At 43.2% G+C, this 16,714-nt stretch overlaps 2 protein-coding genes across 2 annotated transcripts; both read left to right on the forward strand.

Annotated features, from left to right (window-relative positions):
• Positions 1–5,486: 5,486 nt before the first annotated feature.
• Positions 5,487–8,976, forward strand: LOC307090511 (macrophage-expressed gene 1 protein-like). Its single transcript, XM_079757195.1, has 2 exons — positions 5,487–6,334; positions 7,057–8,976. The coding sequence occupies exons 1-2, from the start codon at positions 5,780–5,782 to the stop codon at positions 8,722–8,724; spliced, it is 2,223 nt and encodes a 740-aa protein (XP_079613321.1). The 5' UTR covers positions 5,487–5,779; the 3' UTR covers positions 8,725–8,976.
• Positions 8,977–12,561: 3,585 nt separating this feature from the next.
• Positions 12,562–16,163, forward strand: LOC307090119 (macrophage-expressed gene 1 protein-like; the record flags this gene model as incomplete). Its single annotated transcript, XM_079756665.1, is given in 3 exon segments — positions 12,562–13,005; positions 14,569–15,298; positions 15,301–16,163. Coding segments are annotated over 3 exon segments (2,037 nt in total), but the record flags the coding sequence as incomplete, so codon positions are not given.
• Positions 16,164–16,714: the final 551 nt, after the last annotated feature.

Consider the following 16,714-nt stretch of genomic DNA (forward strand, 5'->3'; position numbering starts at 1 on the left):
TAAAAAAGGCTGCGGTTCTTAACGCTTAACACTGAAGGCAACATGGTTTGCTTCAGCTGAGCTGCTGAATACACACAATGTCACAAGCAATTCAAACCATGTGAAAACCTAGGAAAGCAAAAACACCACAATAAAGTGACTTGTGTCCTGTATCCTCATTTTGACAATTAGTAAGACAATTAAGTAAGACAAAAAGTATAAATAAATAAGTTCCTTAAAGTGTTACATGGTGCATTTATTGTGTCTTATTATTATTATTATTATTATTACATTTGTTATTATTATTATTATTATTATTATATTTTATGGCAGAGTATAACACAAAATCAATATGTTGATATAATTTTCAAAAGTATTTATTTATAAACACACTTATAAACCCAATCCAAACCAACAACAATATTGCACAATTAAGTAAAAGTAACACAAGTATATTAAGCAGTTTAAGGCCTGCTCTAAGGCAAGTTGGCATTGAGAAACACAAGCTCGCGGACCTTGGAGGGGCTGAGCCTGTTCCGTCTGTCAGTGATGATCTGCCCAGTCTTTGAGAAAATTCTCTCAGAGGGCACAGATGTGGCCACAATGCACAGTCTTGTCTTCCTCACTTCACACAGACTTTTAAATACTGGAGAGCACATCCTCCACCATGCCAGAGGGTCTGATGTGCGGGGTAGGAGTGGCTCTGCAAGGTAGGCCCGTATCTCCATCATGGCAGCAGTTGAGATGCTTGATGTGGCAGAATTGGATGAAGTGGAAGCGCTGGTGTTTGCTACCCTCTCATCGAAGTCTTCCCAAAACATGGCCCCTGCGCTGGCAGCCGCAGCAGGATCTTGACCCTCCTCCTCCTCCTCCTCACTGTGACCAGGGTGATGGTGTGCTGCAGTAGCTGTAATCCTCTTTACAGCATCATCTGCTGCCTTGTCGTTCACAAAGGCTTGCTTTTTGAACCTTGGGTCCAAACAAGTAGCATCAGCAAGCTTCTCAATTTGCTCCACCTTGCTGAACCTCTTCTGCATCTCTGCCATCAGACAGTCCACCAGTTTTTGAACTGGTTCATGGATGGATGGATTCCTTTGATGGCGGGCAACAATCCTCTGAAGACCCCTTGCCATCAGGATCACTTTGGAGGCAGTCACAAACCTACAGACAGAGTTGAATTATTCAAATGTTGTTCTTAAAAGCAGTTATAACAGTGTACTATTACAAAGTCAATGTCATGCTTCTTTGTTAACAGTAAGGATGCAGTTAAAAATCTATCACTAACTATAATTTTGGTTTAAAATATGAAGTTTGTGCTTATTATGTGCATGTACATTGAGAGCAAAGTTAGATAGGAGTCAAATTCATTTATGTGTACACTGATTCATCCAATAAAAGTGATTTTAATTTAATATAAACATTAATCACTTTATCTACATACCTCTCAGCGCTCACTTCAATGGTAACCTCCTCAAAAGGCTTGATAATGCCCACTGTTTCACGGGCAATTCCCCATTCCTCTGTGGACAGTGTGGATAGCGGTGCATTGATAAGTGCCAGGGTGGAGATGACTGGATCTTTCACTTCAATGAACCTTTGCAGCATGTAGAATGTTGAATTCCACCTTGTAGCTACATCCTGCTTCAAACGCAGTTGCTCCTGGCCCATCTGTTGCTGTGTGGCCTTCAGCTTGTCTGAAGCAACTGTGCTTCTGTGGAAATATTCAACCACAGCTTTTATTTTTTGAATTGTGCCCTGAACCTCCCTAAGTGCAGCTCTAAGAATGAGGTTCAACACATGTGCAAAGCATGGTATGTGGTCCCAGTGCAGGTGATCTCTCAGGGCTGCCACAATGTTGATGGCATTGTCTGTGACACAAGCTACAACTTTGTCTATGACACCCCATTCGGTTGAAACTCTCTTCAGCTCACTTGCCAGGTGAGCTGAAGTGTGTCTGTCTGTCAAGGCAAAACAGTCCAGGAGATGGGAGGTCATAGCAAAATCCTGAATATAGTGGCAGGTCACAGACATGTAACTTGTGGTCGTCACAGATGTCCAGCAGTCTGTTGTGAGACATACAGCAGGAGCACTCTTGATTTTTTCAAATAACTCAGCTCTTAGTTTTCCATACATCTTAGGCAGTAGAGCTTGAGACAGTGTTTTCCTGCTAGGCAGAGTGTATGAAGGGTCCAGGGTCTTTGAAAAATCTTTGAAGCCTTTGTCCTCAACGATGGAGAATGGTTGATAGTCACAAGCTATCATTTTTATCAGTGCTTCATCCAGTTTGGTCTGCCTGAGCGGATCCATTGGCCTTGTTACATAAGTGCCCATCAGTGTTTGTTGAGGCCTCCGTGGCCTAACTGCTGCTTGGGTGGTGGTGGTGGTGGGTGCTGCTGGTGTACTGGATGTTGCAGAAGCTGTAGCCAGTGTTGCAGCAGCAGCGATTGGAGGTCCAGATGAAGTGCTGCTGGTGGAGATATTTGAAGCTGCTGCAGTGGCTCCATCGTCACTCTCTACCCTCACTTGTGCTAACTGCACAGTTGGATGTGCTGCTTTCAGGTGCCTTCTCAAATTCGAAGTGCTTCCTCCTTGCACTGATAAGAGTCTTTTGCAAATATTGCACTTGGCTTTGGTGGCTGAAATTTCACCAAAGTGGTTCGAAATGTCACTTATTTTCCTTCCAATCATTTTCCTGACCTGCTCAGACCTCTGTTGTTTGTGTTCTGATTAAACCTGACACCTAATGTAAATGTATGGGGATGAGTGAGGGATGGGTCACTGCCCCCGCATGGAGCCTTGGATGACGGGAGCACTCAATTTGTGGGACAGGATCTCATCACTCCTAGTAGCCCAGTCTGTGCAACATTAAATTGTGACGAGGTGAAAAGCTGTCTCACGAGAGTCAAACAATTGACACTTTTCACACCCTTTCATGCCCAACATCAATTAGCTCAGGCAGTGGAAAAGAAATATATAAATAATAACGTCAACTCGCGACGTAAATCAGATTTTGCCTAGCCTATGCCGTGCGAACAGCGATACCGGCATATGCCGTGACTGTAACCAAGTGAACCCCGTCTTGCGCTGTTAAAGTGTGAACGCTGACAGTGTGTGACAGTGGTCTTTAAACCGAGATGCAAACCTGGTCTGTGTGAGCTGCACTTTATCAGAGGCTCTGAAGTTAACATTTATGGAGGATTTGTCGTGCTTTTTCACCTCCTTTCCTCATCCGATCCTAAATGGTTGTGTCTGTCACCGCAGCAGTAGGGCAGGGTAGGGGAGAGCCGGGTCGATTATTTGAAACACGGGACGATTGAAACACAGTTTTCCACGAAAACCACGCATGGCTTTTACGTCGTCACTACGTTCAGCACGCAAGACTGACCAACCCCGGGAAATTTACGTCCCACCGTTCAAATGTTATCCCCCGAACCTGTTTTCGAGAGCGCTAAGTAAAATCCTTCCTGCGGTAGTGTTTTTGTAATAGATAGTTGTGTTTTTTGTTTCATGCCATAATAATATGACTATACAACAGATGAAAAAGACGTTTAACTGAAAAGTGTTTCAATCGACCCGGCTCTATTAGTATAGCGCAGGTAGACTTAAAAAAAATAATTCTGATTATATTGTAGCGACCCTGGGACATTTAAATAGTTTGTGTGTTATGTGTTGCATTGTATTTCGTTGTCCGTTATGCAAGTTGTTCTATGCGCTTGTATTGCAATGTTGTTCTTGTCAATCAGTGTGGGGGCGAATCATTAGGTCAGCTGGGGGAGGGGCCTTGGAAGAACTGGAGGGTGGGGCCTGGCACGTGCGGCTGACCGTGCGGCGGGTTGGGGAGTACGGGTTTTTGCTTCGTGTGGGATTTTCGCCGTGGTTTACGTGTTTCAGTGACCTAGTTTGGTGCCATTAAAAAGTTCGTTCCAATACCGATGACTGGACATCGTTATGTCAGCGAGGTCATTACAATATGTTTACTTTTTCTCCCGACATGTCAGAGAACACAGATGTGCAGAAAGTAAAGAAAAATATGAGCAAAAACGCATTGTAGACGAAGTACATGAGCAATTAAAGTTCAGAAGTTTAACTATATATATAATATAATTCAAATTAAAAAGATTACAAGAACTGAAGGCCACTGATTAATTATGATTTCATGAATGAATAATGCATTATGATATTTTATTATTCTATGGTAGAGTATAACACAAAATCAACACGTTGATATAATTTTCGAAAGTATTTATTTACAAACACACTTTACATTATATAATCAATAACACTATACACATCTACAAGAACCGAAGACCACTAATTAATTATGATTTCATGAATAAATAATGTATGTCGGGTTTCACGTGACAAATGAATGAACGTCACAAATCAGATATCATTCATTTCCTTGTTCGTAGCTGGCCTACAGCTGTCACGTGACAAATGAACGAGAGACCGATCCATATGAACGAATCGTATGAACGAATCGTACGAACGAACCGTATGAACGATCCGTATGAACGAACTGTATGAACGATCCGTATGAACGAACCGTATGAACGAACCGTATGAACGATCCGTATGAACGATCCGTATGGCTGTCACGTGACAAATGAACGAGGACCTGAGTGAGTCGTGAACGAATCATTTCTGCTTCCTCTCCTACTGACTGAGCTTATGCAGCTGCCTGCCATGTGGCGAGGTAAGGTACTGCATCAAAATGAACGAATCACTCACTGAGATGACTCATGACTCCCGAGTCATATGAAAGATTCGTTCATATTGAACGAATCCTTCACGAACGACACATCACTATTCCCCAGCTACAATGTTCATGGCATGCCCCACAAACCGTTTCAGTTCCGTCTGCACTACTGACGATTTGGCCTTTCTTTCTTTTCAGACTGACCAGACTGAAAACGCTGTCTGCGGCGATCATTGCTTTGCAACTTCTCTGTGAGGTTTTCAGATGAAAACTTCACAGAGAAGTGGTTTTCATCGCGTGGGCAGCACACGTTATTTCCCTAAAAATTATTTCCCCAGCAACCGTAACAATGTATTTGTTTTTCACAAATGCATGTGCTGGGAATTCAGGGGATTTCAGGCAGAGAAAACCGCTTCTCTTTGGGATTTGTTTCCTTAATTTGATAAACACACTAACATTGGAGCCTTAAATATGGGGGGCCGTTATTAATTATTAATACAACATTGTGAACACAAGGGTTTCATGGAAGATTGAAATAGGTTTTCAACAGGTTCTACAGTAGTGGTTCTCCAACTCGGTGTCTCCTTATATGCATATGGGGTCGCAGGAGATTTCTGATATTAGATAGAGACATTAAATGATCCATTTTTGTAAACACACATCATTTTAAACACTTTAAAATTATGTAAAACGTTGTGACTCAGAATGATGATTTACGTGCCAAAAAGTTCTTGTGCTTACTTATGCTAAGAAGTGAAACCTTTGTTCTGTATTCTGTAAATGAACCTTGGACATTAAACGCATAATGTACTCCTTATCAGCCTTATGTATGACTTGTGATACTGTGTAAGTTGTTGTTTTACAGTTCTGGAGATATTTGGTTGTACATGCAAAATGGTAACCAATGCTCTTGAATCTCTTGAATCAAAATATTTTTCTGAATTCCTGAAGGAACCACATTGGACCATAGGACGAAGGAATTTTATCAAGTGGGGCAAATACACATGAAAAGGAGACGCATATTTCACTTTCGATACGGTGTTCGACAGATAAGCCAGCTTGAGGTTGGCTAGTAAGGCATTAAGGAAGGGCCAACCCTTAATGCCTTTGTCTACATCATGTGATTTATTCATAACTGAAATAGAATGTGGAAGTGAGAATGAACAAAAAGTTACTCACGGAAACATCTCTAGATTCATTACTGATCCAACCATGGCAGTGAGAGCAGCACTGGTCCTTCTCTCGCTCCTCCACTCCTGCTACCTTCACCCCCTTGCTCGGCCGACCAACGGGTTGAGCCAGTGTCGGACCACCCTCCCCATCACGGCCCTGGAGGTGCTGCCCGGCGGAGGCTGGGACAACCTGAGGAACATGGACATGGGTCGGGTCATGAACCTCAGCTACTCCCAGTGTCAGACCACCGAGGACGGCCTCTACCTCCTCCCAGACGAGGTCTTTGTCATCCCCCAGAAGCAGACCGGTGTGGAGTCCAACTCGGAGATCCTCAGCTCCTGGCTGGTGGTCAAAAGCACAACGTCTCATACTGTCAACATGGACGCATCCTTCCTTTCTGTGCTGAATGCAAAGTTTTCTGTGGAGAACCAGAGAATGAAAACTCACCAGGTCCAAGAGTCATCCACCACAGCAAGAGTACAGGTGGGTTTTGTGTCAATATAAAAAGAAAAGAATGTCAAGTTTTTTATTTGCTTTCTAAAATAGTTGTTGGACCTCATTGAGCCACTTTTTTTGTAGTAGTAGTTACAATACTTAAGTAAATTATTGTAAATCATTAGGTTTTTGATATATTATTATTATTATTATTATAACGATATTAATTTAATTAGATACTAAACACATTTTGTTGAGGTTATCAAACAAATGAGGGAAATCAGGGAACCACAATCAGGGAACCACAGCGAAAAACCTTTACAACATATTGTGCGTCATTGTGTCACAAGATTGTGGTTAGATTGGTGTGAGTCTCTTATCATACAAGTCATTTTTTGATAAGAGTTGCTAAGAGTTGTTTTTTTTATAATTTAAAGTTTTGTATTTTTGCTACAGGGTTCAAAAGGGGGGATCAGTTGTGGACCAATGTCCCAAAACAGAAGGCTTTAACTAACAAGCTATGGCAAAATATTAGCAGGTATTTAGGCTAAACGATAGCAGCTTAATGGCAGTAAAATATTTGAAACTGTTTGAAAAGGTTAAAATAATTGAATTACCCAAATAAAAATGTATCAGACTTATTCAGAAATATTCACTACAGCCGACTTACAAAATAAATCCCGCTGCTAGTAAGGGGTCCTTTTTTGACACCTAATTAACGTGATTTGCCTGAACCTTAACCTGTATGCATGGAACTCTGTTTCTCATAGGTCCGCAACTTGGTCTACACTGCCAAGGCCTATCCTGATTTTGCTGTGGACTACAGCTTTGCTCAGCAGGCAGAGCAGATAGCAGACGCCATTGAAAACAACCAGCCCAAGCATGCAGCATATCTTTCTGAGAAGATGGTGCTTGATTATGGAACCCATGTAATCACAGGTGTTGATGCTGGGGCTACTCTAGTCCAAGAGGACTACCTCCGATCCTCATATGTTGCCAACAGTCAGTCGCAGACCACCTCTGTCTCAGTACTCGCTGGCTTGAACTTTTTCGACAAACTCAAGTTCGATATTAGCAGCAAAGACACCACACAGAACTCCGCGCTCCAGGCGTATCAGTCCAACATTTCATACTCTCTAACCCAGAGTCACGGAGGTGTACCCTTCTACCCTGGTATGACCATGCAGAAGTGTCAGGAAGGCACCAGAAACAACTTGGTCGCCATTGACCGCACAGGGCTTCCACTACACTACTTTATAAACCCAAAAACCTTCCCTGATGTGCCAGAGCCCACGCTCGGCAGGGTGGCTCTATCAGTGAGGCGCGCCATAAAGCGTTACTACGAAGTCAACACGCGCCGGGGCTGTGTCGACATTGACTCCAAGAACTTCAACTTCCAGGCTAACGTAGATGACAAGTCGTGCCAGGGTCCAGCCACAAACCTCAGCTTTGGGGGTGTCTACCAGCAGTGTAGTCCCCTCACTGCAGATGCAGATCCACTCTGTCAGGCCCTAGCCCAGAAGAACATAGATACAGGGGACTTCTCCTGCCGTTCGCCATACATCCCCACTCGACTGCGTTCAGAAGTCAGGCAGGAGGGTTACAATCAATACGAGTGTCAGACAGTATCTCACCACTGCTATTTGTTTTTCAAATGCCACCGCGAGGTGTGTGGCAACGTCTATTACGTGCGCAAAGCAAAGATCGATACCTACTGGTGCTCTGTTGATGGAAAGGCCCCTGAAGATTCTGGGTACCTGTTTGGAGGGATCTACGGCCCCTCCCTTCTGAATCCCATTACCAAATCCAAGAGCTGCCCTCTATACTTCATCCCACAAAGGTTTCTGTCAGATGGCCTGACGATCTGTTTGAGTAACGACTACGAGATGGCTACTGCATACTCTGTGCCGTTCGGGGGCCTTATCAGCTGTGAGTCAGCCAACCCACTGGCAGGGAACCAGAGGCATTGCCCTGCGGAGTTCAGCCAACATCTCGCCACAGTCAGCGATGGCTGCGAGGTTCTCTACTGCGTCCAGTCGGGACTGTTCACTGGTGGGCAACTGCTGCCAATCCACCTGCCTCCCTTCACTCTGCCTCCACTGATTGGCACAATGGGTATGAGTACAGAGGTGGCGGTGATGAGTGAGGGGGAGCAGAGCTGGGTGAGAGTGGGACAGAACAAGAAGTGGACACCGGTCCGGTCAGAGAACCTTATGGCAGTTATACGGGAGCTCCAAGTAGACTCTGGTGAGATGACAGCAGGATCCAAGGCAGGATTGGCCTTTGGGATCATTGGTTTGCTGGGGATTCTGGCTGTAGGAGGGGTGTTTCTGGTAAGAAAAAGGGCCTCCAGGAGAAACAGCTATGTGCATATAGATGGGCAACCACAAATGAGTGAGACAGCGCTGCTGCTGCCAGAGGAAGAGGTAGAAGAATAGGGGCCTAGTATGACTCCAGCTGCCGGAAGGTTTTGAAACACATAGCAGTATAGTAGCAGCATCATCTGTTGGGTGTTAGATTAAATAAATACTGACAATAATCCTGTCCATCAAATTATCTTTTCATAATTATTACTTTGCTTTATAAATTGTTCATCAATAATTATCAATGAATGTCATTATGCTGTCTGTATCTACCATGTTTGCCTGTATAATTCCAATTGAATTAAATAAAAATGAGCTGCAATTTAACCTTATTAGGGGTCCGAGCAGCGAAGCTACTTGGTCCCCTATTGTTTCTGTAACGTTTTTTTTTTTCTCAAAATCTGTAAAAGTCATACTGCAGCCTATACCGCTTTAAATTTGTGGTAGTACACCCAAAGGTGGCTATTGTAAAAAAAAATATGAATTAGGCTTATTTCTCCTCACCAGATTGACCTGGACTCAAAATTCTTTCATCATATTAATCTCTAAAATCAGATGCATCTTTTTCACCCTGGTCTTCTGCTCTAAAAGTGTTTACTTTTCCCACAATTTCATAGACAAGCCAAACGTCCACAGTCTCAACCCATTTTGCCTATATGACCATTTTGTTATTGTATAACTGCCATACGGCTATCATTAGGTGGATTCCATTGACAGTGCAAATTTTCAGATCTATACTCTTCTTTTAAGAAAGCCCTTAATTCTCTTGTGAAATGTGTGCTTGGACTTTTCTTGACGTTGTGTGCTTATCAATAGACACTTTCACCATGTGAATGAGGCTTCATGCAGTTCAGGAATGTCAGTGGCTCATTGGGATAACGCCTTGTACTGGTGTTCCTTAGGTTGAGTGTTCGAATCCCGAATTAGAGCCCTAAGAATAAGCTGAAGATGACATTCTGTCATTGCCACTTATTTGAGAAACACGACATTGAACAGCACCTGAAATTCATCAGGCAATCAACATTCCAGCTCATTAGTTTCCAAGAATCCGACTGCCAAGACACAGTATGGCATTAAGCTGAACTTTTTCGTCAACCATTTGTCCTTCACAATGAACTCTGTCATATTAATATGATATGTTAGTGTTCTTGACAAAAAATATTTAATTTCCTCAGAATCTCAAAGATTTTTCAGGTATTTGCTTTTAAGAAAGCCCTTAATTCATTTGAGAAATGTTTGCTTGGAGTTTTCTGGATGTTGTGGCTACATGTCAGATTTGTCAGTGGCTCAATGGGGTAATGCCTTGTACTGGTGATCCTTAGTTTGAGAGTTTGAATCCCGATTAGACAATTATGAACAAGCTGAACATGAGATTCAGCCATTGCTCTGCAGCCCAGTCACCTGAAAGCCGAGGCACAGTATGGCATTAAGGGGAACATCAACATCTTTCCTTCATAATTATATGTCATATTTATATATCTTCCAATAGTGTGTTCTTGACTTTTAATTTTGCTCGGACCCCGTTAATCACCGCTTGCGGTTATATTTCTTTGTTGCTTTTACAGATGTAAAGATAAAATTGCAATCATATCCTTGAGCAAAATATAACAGGCTGGAAACGACATAATGCTAAAAATTACTTCTCCAACTAAAAAAGTAATTTTTTAGTTGGAGAAGTAAAATGTTATTCAAATTCTACAGATGGTTATCATCAGTAACCATCAGTTTCCACGAAATTGGATGATAACCATATGTAGAATTTGCTTCTTGATTACAGGATTATAGGAAAGAGATTCCCTGATTAATCAGAAATGAGTCAGGAGCAGTTTAAAATCTAAGTGCCCCATCACCATATTGTTCCATCAGAAATCTTGATGTAGAGATGTCGAGGAATCAAAGATTTAAGAAGATTTTAGTAAGATAACGCAGACCCCGAATCAGCACTTAATACATTTATTTATACACAGAGAGAATTAGTGTCTGTTAAGCCTTCTATGGTTCTCTGAGGATATAGGAGAGGAGAAGACAAGTACATATGAAAAAACACTGAAAAGGGAAGTACTGTGTGACAAGAACGTTATTGTTTGTTATCTGTGTGGATGAACAGAGAGCGCTGGTGTAGACCTATGAAGGGAGTGTGGTTCATCTGCTAGCCAGAGGCCTTGGAGCCCATGTGTAAGAAGGGGTGATTAGGATCAGACCTTAGGGGGGCTCTGCCCCCAATGACAATGTGACATGCAGAAAGTACCTTGCGATAGCATTCAACCTCCCTGACAGAATATTTCCATCCAATACAATGGAAGAAAATGTATTATTAGTGCACGCCTAAATCATTTCTCAGTACCAACAAAATCTTGCACATTCAGGTGTTGACACTGCAACCAGATTTACGAATAATCATCTTTGACTACAAGTGGAGATTATGAAAAAATAGTTGATCAATGTCGTGAATAATTTAACGTGAAACATTTATTTTAAAATGATCAGTGCAAGTTAAAATGTATATACATAATTACAAATATGCAAGGAATATTTCGCTAAACAGAGGACCAAAATAGGTTTTCAACAGGTTCTACAGCAGTGGTTCCCCAACTTGGTGTCTCCTTATATGCATACGGGGTCGCAGGAGACCTTGTATGCATATGCGAAAGAGATATTATATGATCCACAGTGGCGGTTCTACGTCCAGTTACGCCGTGGGCGAGAATCCCTGCAAGTTTTATTGTTAGAGGAACATAATCACACGGCTGTAGCTTCTCCATTATCAACTTGATCCAATCAGTAAATTCACCTGGGAAATGAAATGCGCATGTAAGGTTGTTACCTAGACAGGCCACCATGTTGTATCGCTGTTTAACTGTGATTTGCATGGAATGCCGCCAACGTAGTTTAAGTTTGTTCCGTAAAGCGCCATTTTATTTCAATGTTTACTGTGTGCTGAATTACAAGGTGAGCGGTGTTTCACTTGTCTTGCACAATCTTGTTGAATCGAAATTTAAAACCACCCATCCGGTCGGTTTGTTTAGTCCATATGAATGAATGAATACTTTATTCCAGAATCAAAGTTCCATATAAAAGACAATACAAATACAACAAGTACTATAATGATTTGATTATTGCAGTAGAATACTATGTACTTTTACTAACTGTGAAAAGGATCACATTTGTACAAATTCAGAGCTGTGTGTGTGTGTGTGTGTGTGTGTGTGTGTGTGTGTGTGTGTGTGTGCGTGCGCGCGTGTGTGTGTGACTTCTATTGCTACTTTTCCTTTTCTACTATACAACAGATACAATAATAAATCACAAAACCGTAGGGAGAAGACATGGATCAAACCAATTGAATCATTAACACTTTTGGCTAAACCGGTCCCTGCAATGAGACAGCACCCTCACCCGGCACCCAAGCAGTCTCAACTGTTTGCAAGCCTTTCCCTGTTCTATATTTTTAATAAAACAACAATTTAAATTCCATATGGTTTGGTCTTTGTTTCTGAAAAAGTCCAATTGCATGGTTTGAATATTATTACCTTACATATTTTTGTTGTTGCTGTCTTCACCAATTATTTTTATATCTTATAGTGTTTCCATTACAGCTCAAACAGTGGTTTCAGTGGCTCAATAAAGGTTTTGAAATGGAGTCACAGGGCAAAAAAGGTTGGCACAACTGTTTTCAAGGTTCTAGTGCTAACTTCTGCTAAGAACAGATTGATTTGGTTTATACATTTTTTGACCTGAATAAACAAAATTGGGCCATAGGACGAAGGTTAGGCTAGTAAGGCATCAATGAAGTGCTAACCAAAATGCCTTCTTCTACATCAAGTATTTTAATGTTCAACTGAAATAGAATGTGGAAGTGAGAATGAACAAAAAGTTACTCACGGAAACATCTCTAGATTCATTACTGATCCAACCATGGCAGTGAGAGCAGCACTGGTCCTTCTCTCGCTCCTCCACTCCTGCTACCTTCACCCCCTTGCTCGGCCGACCAACGGGTTGAGCCAGTGTCGGACCACCCTCCCCATCACGGCCCTGGAGGTGCTGCCCGGCGGAGGCTGGGACAACCTGAGGAACATGGACATGGGTCGGGTCATGAACCTCAGCTACTCCCAGTGTCAGACCACCGAGGACGGCCTCTACCTCCTCCCAGACGAGGTCTTTGTCATCCCCCAGAAGCAGACCGGTGTGGAGTCCAACTCGGAGATCCTCAGCTCCTGGCTGGTGGTCAAAAGCACAACGTCTCATACTGTCAACATGGACGCATCCTTCCTTTCTGTGCTGAATGCAAAGTTTTCTGTGGAGAACCAGAGAATGAAAACTCACCAGGTCCAAGAGTCATCCACCACAGCAAGAGTACAGGTGGGTTTTGTGTCAAGATAAAAAGAAAAGAATGTCAAGTTTTTTATGTGTTTTCTAAAATAGTTGTTGGACCTCATTGAGCCACTTTGGGCTTTCTGAAGTTACAATATTTTAAGTTCCTTATTGTAGTTAAGTATTGTAAATCATTATGTTTTTGATTTATTATTATTGTAATAATAACAATATTAATATAATTAGATACTGAACAAATTTTGTTGTTAGTACACAAAATACTAACCTTTACAACTTATTGTGCGTCATTGTGTCATGAGATTGTGGTTTGATTGGTTTGAGTCTCTCATTAAACAATACTTGGTTTGAATAACTTGGCCCAGTAACCGATTCTTTTAAAATAATTTACATTTTTGATCTATCCCTTTAATCACTGAACTATTTGTACAAAGTAAATATGTAAGTATTTTTGCTACGGGGTTAAATAAAGGGTTAAATTGTCTGCCAATGTCCCAAAAGAAAAAACAGTAGGGCCGAGATCGTTTATTGGCCTGTGGCATGTGCCACCGCGACCACTGACATACCATGGCATATGCCGTTCAGGAACGGCATATGCCATTCAGGAACGGCATATGCCGTTTAGGATCGGTAACTGCCGTTCAGGTGGAACGGCATGCTGTTCTGGAACGGTACATGCCGTTCGGGTGGAACGGCACATGCCGTTCAGGAACGGTAAGTGCCAGATAAGTGCCAGGCTCTAAATCTCTGTTATTGATTAGTCAGACCTGTTTAGGTGGCTAGGCTAACTCCCGTCACCGGAGCAAGTCAGGCTGTTTTCAAAAGCATCTGTCATTTCAAAAGCAACAACAAACAGATCGCACATATATTAACAACAGAACGGACACGAGAAACGTATAAATCCCTTTATTTACGGCGTTATGTTGTGATAAAGTGTCGATAAAGACCAAATATATATAGCTTTACATTTACGGCAATACTTGTCTTGAAATTATACGGAGGAGGCGGGGCGTGCTGGTGTCATATACCATTGTTGGGAACGGCACTTACCGTTCCTGAACGGCATATGCCGTTCCTGACCGAACGGCATTTACCGTTCCAGAACGGCATTTGCCGTTCCACCTGAACGGCAGTTACCGTTCCTAAACGGCATGCCGTTCCACCTGAACGGCAGTTACCGATCCTAAACGGCATATGCCGTTCCTGAATGGCATATGTCGTTCCTGAACGGCATATGCCGTTCCTGAACGGCATATGCCGTTCAGGAACGGCATATGCCGTTCAGGAACGGCATATGCCATGGTATGTCAGTGGTCGCGGTGGCACATGCCACAGGCCAATAAACGATCTCGGCGTCTCTCAGAAAAAAGGCAAAATAGTGGGGAGTTGTTGAGGCTAAATGATAGAAGCTTGGCAGTCAAATTTTTGAATTTGTTTGACAATTTTGAAATAATTGAATTAACCAAATAACAATTCAGAAATATTCTCTAGATTCTAAATTCCACTGCAAGTAAGGGATACTTTTTTTGACACTTAATTGAACCTGATTTGCCTGAACCTTAACCTATATGCAAGGAACTCTGTTTCTCATAGGTCCGCAACTTGGTCTACACTGCCAAGGCCTATCCTGATTTTTCTGTGGACTCCAGCTATGCTCAGCAGGCAGTGCAGATAGCAGTCGCCATTGAAAACAACCAGACGAAGCATGCAGCATATCTTTCTGAGAAGATGGTGCTTGATTATGTAACCCATGTTATAACGGATGTTGATGCAGGGGCTTTTCTAGTCCGAGAGGACTACCTCCGGTCGTCATATGTGGCCAACAGTCAGTCGCAGACCACCTCTGTCTCAGTACTCGCTGGCTTGAACTTTTTTGACATACTCAAGTTCAACATGAACAGCAAAGACACCACAAGGAATTCTGCGCTCCAGGCTTATCAGTCCAACATTTCATACTCTCTAACCCAGAGTCACGGAGGTGTACCCTTCTACCCTGGTATGACCATGCAGAAGTGGCAGGAAGGCACCAGAAACAACTTGGTCGCCATTGACCGCACAGGGCTTCCACTACCCTACTTTATAAACCCCAAAACCTTCCCTAATGTGCCAGAGCCCACGCTCGGCAGGGTGGCTCTATCGGTGAGGCGTGCCATAAAGCGTTACTACGAAGTCAACACGCGCCGGGGCTGTGCGGACATCGACTCCAAGAACTTGAACTTCCAGGCTAACGTGGATGACAAGCCGTGCCAGGGTCCAGCCACAAACCTCAGCTTTGGTGGTGTCTACCAGCAGTGTAGTTCGCTCACTGATGATGCAGATCCACTCACCCAAACATAGATACAGGGGTCTTCTCCTGCCGTTCGCCATACCTCCCCACTCTACTGCGTTCAGAAGTCAGGCAGGAGGGTTACAAGCAATACGAGTGTCATATAATACCTTACACATGCCATTGGTTATTCACATGCCACCACGAGGTGTGTGACAACGTATATTACTTGCGCAGAGTGAAGATCGATACCTACTGGTGCTCTGTTGATGGAAAGGACACTGAGGATTATGGGTGCCTGTTTGGAGGGTTCTACGGCCCCTCCCTTCTGAATCCCATAACGGAAACCAAGGGCTGCCCTCTTTACTTCATCCCACAAAAGTTGTCGGACAGCCTGATGATCTGTGTGAGTAACGACTACGAGATGGCTACTGCACACTCTGTGCCTTTCGGGGGCCTTATCAGCTGTGAGTCAGCCAACCCACTGGCAGGGAACCAGAGGCATTGCCCTGCAGATTTCAGCCAACATCTCGCCACAGTCAGCGATGGCTGCGAGGTCCTCTACTGCGTCCAGTCGGGACTGTTCACTGGTGGGCAACTGCTGCCAATCCGCCTGCCTCCCTTCACTCTGCCTCCGTTGATCGGCAGAATGGGTATGAGTACAGAGGTGGCGGTGATGAGTGAGGGGGAGCAGAGCTGGGTGAGAGTGGGCCAGAACAAGAAGTGGACACCGGTCCAGTCAGAGAACCTTATGGCAGTTATTCGGGAGCTCCAAGTAGACTCTGGTGAGATGACAGCAGAATCCAAGGCAGGATTGGCCTTTGGGATCATTGGTTTATTGGGGATTCCGGCTGTAAGGGGGATGTTCCTGGTAAGAAAAAGACCCTCTAGGAGAAACAGCTATGAGCAAATAGATGGGCAACCACAAATAATAATAATAATAATAATAATAATAATAATAATAATAATACATCAAATTTATATAACGCTTTTCCAAATGCTCAAAGACGCTTTGCAATAGCAGCTAAATCATACGAATCTTACTACTATAATAGCTGACCTGTCACACCAGTTACTCAAGTTACTCATGTGCGTATGTAACAATCAGCCTGCAGCTCACACACACACACGCAAGCACGTACATACACACTGCATACACACATCGCACACACACGCACATGCTCACAAACATACATGGAAATGCACACACACAAACACACCCACACAAACATATACACATGCATGCGCACACAACGCACGTCAAGACAAAGGCAGCGACACACTCGCCGAGCTAAGACGTTTTGTTTTTAAACATAACGGCTCCGCCATCGACACAAGCGCAGGTAATAACACACATGCACGCGCACACAATGCAGCGACACTTCCCCAGGTAAGACGTTATGTATTTAAACATAGCGGCTTTGCCGTCGACAAACTCCCAGGTAACACGTTCTGTCTATAGACTGTAGAAAT

The sequence above is a fragment of the Pollachius pollachius genome (assembly GCF_949987615.1).
Source record: "Pollachius pollachius genome assembly, chromosome: 1".
Classification (NCBI taxonomy): Eukaryota; Metazoa; Chordata; class Actinopteri; order Gadiformes; family Gadidae; genus Pollachius; species Pollachius pollachius.

Coding starts and splice junctions, on each gene's coding strand:
- LOC307090511 (XM_079757195.1), top strand. CDS start 5,780: ATGCCTTTGTCTACATCATGTGATTTATTCATAACTGAAATAGAATGT. Junction 6,335..7,056: donor CCACCACAGCAAGAGTACAG/GTGGGTTTTGTG, acceptor TGTTTCTCATAG/GTCCGCAACTTGGTCTACAC.